Here is a 10516-nt window from a genome sequence, read left to right as displayed (position 1 = left end):
ATCTTCTCTTCTGGCCCTGAGCCATTCCGCGGCGACATCTTTCTCTTTCCGTTCACACCCACAATACAGTTCGAATAACTCGCCTGACTATCAAGCACCTGTTCCCGTTGAGAATAAGAAGTGCTGTAGCGTAGAATGTCCTGGAAGAGCTCGAAGGAGGTCGCTTGAACTTCTCTTGATGTCCTAGAGCCATTTCCTCTTCTAATCTATATTCTCATTACTCGATTACCTCTCTTTTATTGGTGAACCTGCTGATTGATGATAGCCGCGCACTGTTTCGCTCCCTCGCCGAGGATGAAGTTCTCGTGAAGACCGTCGACTTCCTTGACTTCCACCTTGCCCTCACAGCACTGGAATGTTGATAGGAAGGCAAGAGCAAAACAAAGCGCCTGGTGTTAAGAGTAAGCAGACATAACAATGACACCGCACCTCAAGTTTATTACAAAATGAACATCTTTTCAGTTCGCAAGCTGGCCTAAATTGTGGTTTACTTGTCTCGATGTCTGCAACTTGCCAACTCATTATGTTACTGTTTTCTTTTTCTTGAGTGAAAGCCTAGTTACCCGTGTTGCTGTGATAATGCGTTCACGTGCCTTAAATTAATGTCTCACGGCTAGTCTTCCAGACGCGTTAATAGCAGCGTTACGCCTAAAGATGCCACACTGGGACTCAGTGCAAAAAAAAATAAAAAAATCCCCTCTTACTACCTCCTTTTTCTGCAGTTCTCACCTGCTTCCTGGTGTTGTGGACCTTCTGTGACTAAACTCACTTATCCAAATCCCTCATCCTATCAAAGCTTACCATTTTGCGTAATTGTGATGATAAAGGACAACGCAGTGAGCTATGGAAAGAAAAATGATGGGTGTAACGTTAACAGATCGGAAGTGGGCGGAGTGGGTGAGGGAACAAACTCGGGTTAATGACATCCTGGTCGAAATCAAGAGGAAGAAATAGTCTTGGGCAGGGCATGTAATTAGAAGGCAAGATAACTGCTGGCGCTCAAGGGTAACGGTGGTGGTGGTGGTTGAAACATTTATTGCCAAGAAATGCAGAGGGGGCAAACCCTGCCTCCTCTTACGTGCCACGAGGCAACCCTTAGGGGGTTGTCCTTAATGGCAAAGGGCAGTCCTTGGAGGGCTATCCGCTTCAAGGCGTCGGTAATTATCCGGCGCTGGTCGGAGGGGATTCCAAGAGAAGGTAAGCGTAGCAGGGGACGGCAGAAAGTTAGCTGGGTGGATGAGATTAAGAAGTTTGCGGGGATACGGTGGCCGTAACTGGCAAATGGCAGGGTTAATTGGAGACACATGGGAGATGCCTTTGCCCTGCAGTGGGCGTAGTCAGGCTGATGATGATGATGATGATGATGGTGGTGGTGGTGATGATGATTATGATGATAAAACGGCTCCAAAAACGTTGAAATCTGCTGTCACGCCACCATCCTAATAATGAAAGTACGTAGATATCCAGGGATGCCTCCCCACTATTTCAAGTAACGCCTGAAGCCCTTGCAGGATAATGCCTGCCGAGTCAATTTAAAACAGAATACACGTATCCTTGAAATTTAAGTTATGTAACCATACATAAACTATGAATAGCGCGCCACCTCACCTCGGACAGGCCGTAGTCATGCGGCAGCTGTCGCGCCATCTTTCGGGGCCTGGACGCCTTGACGAGAAGGACATCGCCGTGGAACTTAGCGTGCGGGTGGTACTTGCCACTGACTTTTAAGAACTCGTAGAAGATACGCGTGGCCGTTGCCACGTCCTGACGTTTTGGCCGTACATTCGGGTAGGCCTTGAGGAGAATGTCGGTAGCTACCTCCTGCTTGGCGTCCCAGTTGGGGTACTGATTCAGCTGACGCCGAACCTGCACGAAAAAAAAATGAAGCGATCTCGGTCTACCAGCCAGGTACCGAACAGCTACCAACTGCATTTATTGAGGTCTTTTCACATTAGATTAGGTCCTATCAGTTGACCCAATATTATTTCAGTGTCCCGCCGCGGTGGCTCAGTGGTTATGGTGCTCGGCTGCTGACCCGAAAGACGCGGGTTCGATCCCGGTCGCGACGGTTGAATTTCTTTGGAAGAGAAATTCTAGAGTCCCGTCTACTGTGCGATGTCAGTGCACGTTAAAGAACCCCAGGTGGTCGAAATTTCCGGAGCCCTTCACTACGGCCTCTCTCATAGCCTGAGTCGCTTTGAGACGTTAAACCTCATAAACCAAACCTTATTTCAGTGTGGCAAGACATAGGCAGCTAGGCAGACGTTTCCAGCTACCGCAGTAGTCCTCACGGAAAATAAACAGACATTATTCTTCTTCGTGGCTACTTCTTGCCAAATATCAAACTGCTCGAAGAACTAAAGCTTATGAAATCCGGACCCTTAGGTCAAGCCGCATTATTAACACATTGAATGATTCTTCCGTTTTTTGCCAATATCTGGTAATTTTTCAACTGCTCCACACGAGACTGAGATCTTCGAAATAAAGGCGGGCTTCCCATTTTCTGCCCAGATGCGCAGGTACCCGCAGAAGTTTTGGGACGCAGAATTCACGAAAATAAGTAAGATTTTATGGGTTTATGGGGGTTTAACGTGCCAAAGCGACTAAGGTTATGAGGGACGCTGTAGTGGCGGGCTCCGGAAATTTCTACTACTGACATCGCACCGTGCACGGGCCTCTGGCAATTTTCCTCCATCGAACTGCGACCGCCGTGGCAGCAACCGAACCTGCGTCTTTCGGGTCAGCAGCCTAGCGCCATAACCACTGAGCCACCGCGGCAGCTCCTCAAAAAATAACTTCAATATCTGGCTGTATGGACATGCGGCCATGACCTGAATCAGCGCTTTCCAGCGTAATCATGAGAGGTTGCACTTAGCATGAAGCTGCACCTCCGCTTAAAAAGAAGACTACACTTCTTCTTCACTTTCATGTTCCTTAATTTCTGCGGCCTCTCCACTTACACATACGAAAACATACATCTGTCTCATTCCCTTTATCAGTATTATCCTTAACCACTGTTCTCTTTCTCTGCTGCAAATAAGTGAACACGGTAGGCATCTCTGCCTTAGGGTTTGACTCTAGCTTTGGCCCTGACCTTAGTTCTGGCCGCAAGTCTGCCAAGACTCGTCCTATTGGAGTGACAGGCGTAAGCTTGAAGCAGAGATAAATCTACGCACCTCGAGGAAGTCGATGTCGAGGTACTGCATGAGGAAGCCGCAGAAGAGTGACGACTCCTCCTCGTCTTTGCTGTCGGTGAAGCGAGTCTGGTGGTGAACAATGTGCACTGCCATGAACCGCGGGGCGCCGTCCAGGAGGGTCAGGCTAGCCACAGAGGCCCCGGCAGCCTGCAGCTGCACCGCCATCTCGAAGGCGACCGTGGCGCCGAACGAGTAGCCCGTCAAGTGGTACGGGCCCTGGGGTTGCACCTCAGTCAGTTTCTGTGAGTACAGAAAGAAGGATAGGAAAGGAGGAAATACGTGACGCTGTTGACGCAATCTATAACTTACCAAGGGCGTTGTACACCTCAACCGAAAAACTCCTTTAACTAGGCCCACACAATACGATAGGGGAGCTTATTGAGGCCCACCGACAGACACAATACATACGTCTCGCGAGAACCACCACCGGGAGACACATCCTACACACCCTCGGTATACGCCTACCAGCCACGGATCCCATACAGCTCCAGGTCCCCCGCCATATTCACCGCGAACTACTTACCAAACCTCTCCCCAAAAACATGCACCCCACCTACCACGAACCCCGACGCAAAGCTCGCGCTCGGGCGCTCCACAAACACTATGGCACGGAACCGTTTGCCGTTTGGGTGGATGCTGCATGCACAGGCGAAGACGCGGTTGTAGCCATCACAAACCCCTACCTCCGACCAATTGCCACCCTTCACATATCCCCCGCTGCCACTTCCGAGGAGGCCGAAGAGGCCGCCATTGCCCTGGCCACACGCACGGAGGTTCGATGTATACTGTCAGATTCTAAAACTGCCATACTAAATTTTGCTCGCGGGAGAGTTCACGTCCCTGCATTTCGCATACTGGACTCCCTCGCCGCGCACCCGCCCCGCCATGTGGAGCTGATATGGATGCCTGCTCACTCCGGGAATCCGGGAAACGAGGCCGCCAAGCTTTGGACCGAGCTTCTCTCAACCGGGCACCGGTGGCCTACGACCAGGGGTTCTCGCGGGAGCACATGCACTCATTCAGTGAAATGACGCAGGCCTGAAAAGCCGAGCGCCAGCTCTACCCATCACCCCATCCCTCTCTCGACAATTACGATCAGACACTTTGGAGGCGGCTCCAAACACGCACTTTGCCCTCCCCTTATATACGCTCGCGATATCAGCAAGTCCACACAAACCCTTCCTGTACCCTCTGCCCCCACCCCAAAGCCACTCTCGATCATATTCTTTTCCTCTGCCCGGCGGATCCTCCCCCGCGGGGCCTGGAGCACCTTACCACTTGGGAGGCTTGGAGACCCTACCGCGCTCCGAGGACCCGGCCAAGCAAACCATCGCCTCATGCCGGGCTGCCAGCGTCATGAGCCACCGGGACATGAACGTTTGAGTGCAGTGGGGCCGTGCGGGGGCCCAATGAAGACGTGTCCAAAACTCCCTTGTTCCAAATAAAGTTTTCACCATCACCATGTACACAGAGCTAGTTGCACGAACTAGTTCCTCAGAAAGAAGCGGCGTCCCACTTAGCACGTCGTAACAGAAAACTTCACCTGCTAGCCAGTAAGAACGCTACCCCGATGGGCCTGGACAATGAGGACCATAAAGTGGGCGCTGTTGCGCACATGCTCTATGCAATTATGCCATCAATGGTTATGTCATCTGTGATCACGCTAGGTGTGGTCATATGATCTTTAGTCATGTCAGATGACTCGGGATCATGCAGGTCGAGTAATGAGCACTTTCAACAACGTCCCGTCTGTTGCAAAGTTACTTGTGTGAGTTTAACATCGGACGCACTCGAGGGAGGTGCGGTGCGGCCAATCCTGGCACTTCTTTTTTTATTGGGATGGCACAATGGATGAGATAGTTTTCGATAAGAATGAATACAGGGCCTGTTGCAAGCTTTAATGAGCACTACTACAGGAGCGCTACCAGGTAGACTATAATTTAGATGACGTCTAATGCCATACAAGCGTTACATTCCTGCTTTGAGAATACATCTAGGAACCTTATTCATAGATCGTATAAGGCACAAAAGAAGGCTAGAAACTGAACATGAACATAATAGGATGCAAAGACCAACCTCATCACTGCATTCTTTGCAGACGCCGATTGCGCTCACACTGCATACTCTGCAATACAACAACGCGTTTCCTGAACAAACACAAGACCCCACTAATACGATGACAAAAAGAGAGGGATGATCTCACCACAGGATACCTCTGTATGGCATTTCGCTTTCTATACGGTAAAAAAGTTTGAAAACAGCCATACAGATGTTAGCTAGGCAGACGAGCGACGTCGTGAATAAGGCTTACGTAGAAAGAGCGTATGTGTTTTGGCTTCAGGCTATTCGGTAGCTTCGTAAGGCAACCTCAACAAGCTGGTCTTGAGCATGCCATGCGCCGTACCTGGATGTAGATGGCAGCCATCTCCTCGATGGATCGCACGGGGATGTCTGGCGTCCTCTGGATTCCGACGGCACGCACGGACAAGTGTGACGCCATCTCCGACAGCCCATACACGTGACCCTCGATGGGATGCACAATGAACAGGGGAGAAGCTCCCTTTAGGTCGTTCATCTCAACCAAGACGCGGTCTGGCACGAGCTTCTCAATTAGTGTCAGCCGCGGCACCTCCGACGCATCCCCGGACTCTGGAGAGGAAGCGAGTTAAGACATGAAGCAGTTATCGGCCACAAGGTAGGGATGTGATCGACCGCTTTGTTTAGCTATTTACTATAAATTCCTCTCGTCACATCCATAAAGCGACCAAACGTTCACAAAAAAGGGCACGCATTTGTTCGAGCTAGGCTTGTCTCTCTCCCAATGAAATCTTCGGTATAATTTAGCGTTACGCCATCCGTTCTTTTATTCCATATACCACATCTAAGCTGTAATCGACAACAGCCAAAACACCACATTGGTAAAGTTAAGAAAAGGGGAGCACTGTGGATTACAGAACATACGCAAAATGCCCCAGTCGAATTTTTAAGGAAAAATTGACCGACGATTGCTATACTCCCTAATGCGAAAGTAAGAGCAGATTGATTTTGAGATAAATTGAGGCATAGAACTTAGGCTACTCAGGAGCTACCGTGGAGAGTACAATGCGAAGCATTCCTGCTTTGTCGCACGAGGCCACTGAACCATCGTAGTGAACGAACGCTCTTCAGAGGTGTTAGGCGAAGCGGTGCAACCTTTTCCCGGTTGCGGCACCCTCTCTCGCGCTTGCTACTCCCTGCGAGAACGCGTTGGGACTTGCTTCGCTGCGGTAGATCAGTGGTTAGAGAGCTCGGCTACTGGGCCGGCTCCGAGTACCGCAATCTCCTTCTCCCGCCAACGGATTTGGAAGGTGTATGGGGCGCCACTGCCTGCCGCTCCATTCATGACAATCACGTCAGTGCTGCCCTGTGCATCTCTGCCTTAGCAGCGTTGTTATTATAGATGAAAAAATAAACTTCTGCGCAGTTGGCACATCCACCTTCAGGGATATGGTAAACAAATACTCAGAAGTTGGAAACAATTATTTTTGTAACTCGCTTAAACACGGTCTTGCAGGCGTATGCAGCTGCTAGAGAAGAGCCCAGAGGCTTGGGAAGGCCACCACTTCATGCAATTCCCTACAAATATTTGCGCTTGTGCTCACTCTTCTGGCAACACTGGGCCACAGCAGCCATATTACATACAAGCCCGCAGGCGCACGTAAAAGGCACTCGGAAAAAACCGTTGTACCCGGTTTCGAACCCGGCCGCGGCGGCCACGTTTCGATGCAGGCGGAACGCAAGAGGCGTCCGTGTGCTGTGCGTTGTGGGTGAACGTTAAATATCCCTGGGTGGTTGAAATTACTGCGCAGCCCTCCCTTACGGCACCTCTTTCTTCCACCCCATCTCACTTCACTTATGGCGCGGTTGAGGTGTCCATCGACAAGTGAGCGAGACAGCTACTGCGCCACCGGCCGGGCTGCCCGTGTTATGGACCTTAGGAACATAAGCACTTGAGTGCAGTGGGGTCGTGCGGGGACCTTGGGGCGTGCCCCGAATTCCTCTTGAAATAAAGTTTCTGTCTCTCTTTCTTTCTCTCCCTACTGCGCCTTTCTTTCCCTTAAAAACTACTAATTGCTATAACCTGCTTGACGATATGCTCCAAGGAGGAACGCTGCAGCCACGAAAGACGCGTCTTCGTTTGGAGCGGGCCCGAGGCGCGTGGCCCGCGCACCCACGGTAGCTCGTGCCTGTTCCTATGGTGAACGGCGCGGACTTCACAAACGGCCCTACAGGCGTCCATGTATGGCTGGTTGACGGTTCGACTGCCAATTTATTGCTGACTCAATTTGCAACTAGCAGTTTTGTGCTATATCTTACGCTGATTCGAACGTAATCAGCCACTCACCTGTGCAACATATAAGAGAGCTGCAATCTTTTCGCAAGGAATCACCCCACTCATACAAGGCAGGGCGACTTGTTTCATAATATTTGGTATACATACGTAGTCTTGTAAGAGTAGTGTAAGCACTGAGCGTACCTATGTTTGGTTCCTGCTGGCTTCGTTGAGCTCTAGAAAATTTTGTGCCTGGCGATCAATTCTGTGTTATGCTGGGACTGTTTGATGTTTTATTCTTCAATCGCTCTTGCGTATCGTTACTGCTCGTTCCCATTAATGATCAAACGTTTTCTTACCGTGCAAGAGTGTAAGCTACTGTTATGGAAATATTGGGGCTGCCTAACAGCGGTACCAGCAATAACGCAGCATCTAGTTGCAACAAGTATCTCACCAGACAGCGCAGCAGCCTGTGATACTTTCACACAAGAAAACAATTAACGCACCCTTCTGGGCTTCAGGAAACTTCTCCCCATTCATACCCTTAGAAATATTTCTTTAGACAATCTGTAAACGTTCCATAGACTTTTGTCTATGAGGTCCATAGACTTTCTATAGACCAACCCTAGAGGCAGTACTAAGTATATAGACAGTCTACAGACTATCTATAGATTTATGGCCGTACACTATCTGTAAACATTTTTTCATAGACAGTCTATAGCCTATGAATAGAGAAAAAAAATACCTATAGGAATGCAATTGAGTCTATAAGAAGTCTATAGACGGTCTACAGACCATTTTTCTCAGGGATACAATTCAAGGGTTAGCCTTGCCGCAATAATGACCACAAAATAACTATGTAAACAACACGAAACACGCTTAAAACTGCACGTGTAGACCAACAGACAGTGTCCATCAATGTACACCCTGTCTTGCAGTACTATCTTGTAATAATGAACCGACTAGCCCAGCTGCATAAAGGGCAGCTGCACTACTTCTTGAGAATTTCGCGATGTTCAAGGATTCAAATCTACTTAGGCTGTAGGTAAAGCATGCGAAGTTTTTTTGCACTAGCATTTAAAATAATCACGTAATCGACGATCCAGTTTTCCGCTTCTCCTCAAAGCACCAGAAGAGTGCGGGGAAGTTCAACGTGACGTCATGGAAGGAATGATTTCAAGTTACCGCTGCCGTCAGCCACACCCTGTCGTGCCTTGTTGGATGCTGCCAAACAACCTTCGGCGAGCTTTGCCTTCGGTGGCGTTGGGTTTTTTCCTTCAAAGCGGGCGCTTATGCATTGGAAATGTACCCATACCTTCGATGACGTCATCGTGCGTCCCCGCACTTGGCGTTGTGCGCTGCAGAGAAGCTTGAAGGCCGTCTCGATTTTAATCAGCGATTACGTCACCATTTCAAATGCTAGCCCAAAAGGACTTCGCATGCTTTACCTGCAGGTTTCACGCATTCGACCCTTTTAAGCTCATCGCTTTCTAAAACCTATGCAGTTGCCCTTACCTTCTGCCTCCTGTGGCGTGGCACACGCGGCTGCGCTGGTGTCACAAGCCATTTCGCAGGCGGTTCCGGCGCCAATCTCGCGCAACTGGTCGATGGTGAGCTGCCGGATCTCTTGCATGGAAAGTGTCAGGTCGTAGTCGCGTTCTATGGTCTGCTTCACCTCGACGCTCATCAAGGAGTCCATGCCCAGCTCGCCGAGGCTTATGTTAGGCTTGAGGCTAGACGGGTCTTTGACACCTGTGAGCGAAGAGGGTGGTGGGAAACGTCGTGGGACATTATGGGGGTACAAGAGGTATGAAGTGCTGAGAGGTATTTGGAAAGGAATAATGGTGCCAGCGCTTACTTTTGATTTGCTTTATGGTTTGTGGGGGCTTAACGTCCCAAAGTGACACAGGGTATGAGGGACGCCGTAGTGAAGGGCTCCGGAAATTTCGATCATTTTGAGAAAGCGCAAGCAGGAGGTGTCCACGGCCAAAACCACAAACGAGGCAGTACGGAGGGACATAGGCTGGGCATCATTCGAAGCATGGAAAGCTCAGAGTAAAATAGTATATGAAGAACGCCTGAGCAAATTTGACGATAACAGGAGGGATGCAGCAATGGTATTTAAATACTTACAGAGAAAAAGCATTGACTCACATCAGAGTGGTTGAAAATGACTAGGTAACTAACCAGTAAGTATGCAAGAAACAAGGACGGAGAAATAAAGCCTTTAAACTGCCGGTAAAAAAAGCAGAAGCTAAAGATTGGATTGACTCAATGGAATAGAAGCAGACTGTAGAAATGGTAAAAGGTGAATAAGAGAGGAATCGTTCTATGATGACAACTGAAGAGGCAGGGCCATACTCTTTTAAGGTAGATCGAGGTATCCTACAGTGCGATACTACAAAAAGAAATGTATCCAAGAAGATGACACAAGTGCAGTCTGTTGTGATTCTGCAGAAACAATTAAACATCCCGTAATGGAATATGGCAGCATTCCTCCGGATGTCGGTGAAGGCTCAGTCACTCCCCCTGAAGATAAAATGAATTAATCTGCGGTGAAAGTTGGCAAAAAGAGATTGGAAAATTGGTTTCTTAGAAGCGGGGCGGTGACGTAAGATTACAAGTTGAGGATCAAAGATTGTATATATAAATATAGATAGAAAAATAACATTATCAATAAAGCCCTATGTTTCACGAATTGCTTAAAGAAATATAAGGCAAAAAAGCCGAGCATGGCGGCAACTGCCACAACCCAGTTTCAAAGGCATAGGCTCTTAACTTCATTTTATCCACCTGGATATGTGGGAAGACGAGACATGTATGAAGAACAGAAGCAAAAACACCTTGGTGATGAAAGTTTTAAAATGTGCCTTAGGTGCTCCAGGGTCCCAGTTACAGCTCGTGATTCATAGAGAACTTAAAAATAAGGAACATATGTCATGCATAGATGGAAAGAGAAGCTTTCTTTATAAAATTCGACGTCAAGAGTAGCATGCCCACTGATACT

The 10516-nt window shown here is 48.9% G+C and overlaps 1 protein-coding gene across 2 annotated transcripts in view; it reads right to left on the bottom strand.

Moving 5' to 3' along the window:
* Positions 1-236: 236 nt before the first annotated feature.
* LOC149348237 (fatty acid synthase-like) overlaps positions 237-10516 on the bottom strand; it is a 49489-nt gene continuing 39209 nt past the window's right edge. Inside the window, exons 22-26 of one of the 2 annotated variants that reach the window (XM_089585772.1) lie at positions 9025-9261; positions 5602-5846; positions 3177-3437; positions 1609-1866; positions 237-350 (exon numbers count right to left, since the gene is read on the bottom strand). In XM_089585772.1, coding sequence (XP_089441898.1) covers positions 237-350; positions 1609-1866; positions 3177-3437; positions 5602-5846; positions 9025-9261 — 1115 coding nt within the window. Of the gene's footprint in view, positions 351-1608; positions 1867-3176; positions 3438-5601; positions 5847-9006; positions 9262-10516 lie in introns of both variants that reach the window. The other variant, XM_089585771.1, reaches the window with a different exon arrangement.

The sequence above is a fragment of the Amblyomma mixtum genome, chromosome 4 (assembly GCF_055824585.1).
Source record: "Amblyomma mixtum isolate Tamu chromosome 4, ASM5582458v1, whole genome shotgun sequence".
NCBI classification, from domain to species: Eukaryota; Metazoa; Arthropoda; class Arachnida; order Ixodida; family Ixodidae; genus Amblyomma; species Amblyomma mixtum.
Note: the sequence above shows the minus strand (reverse complement) of the source record. Positions and strands in the feature narration are given on the sequence as shown.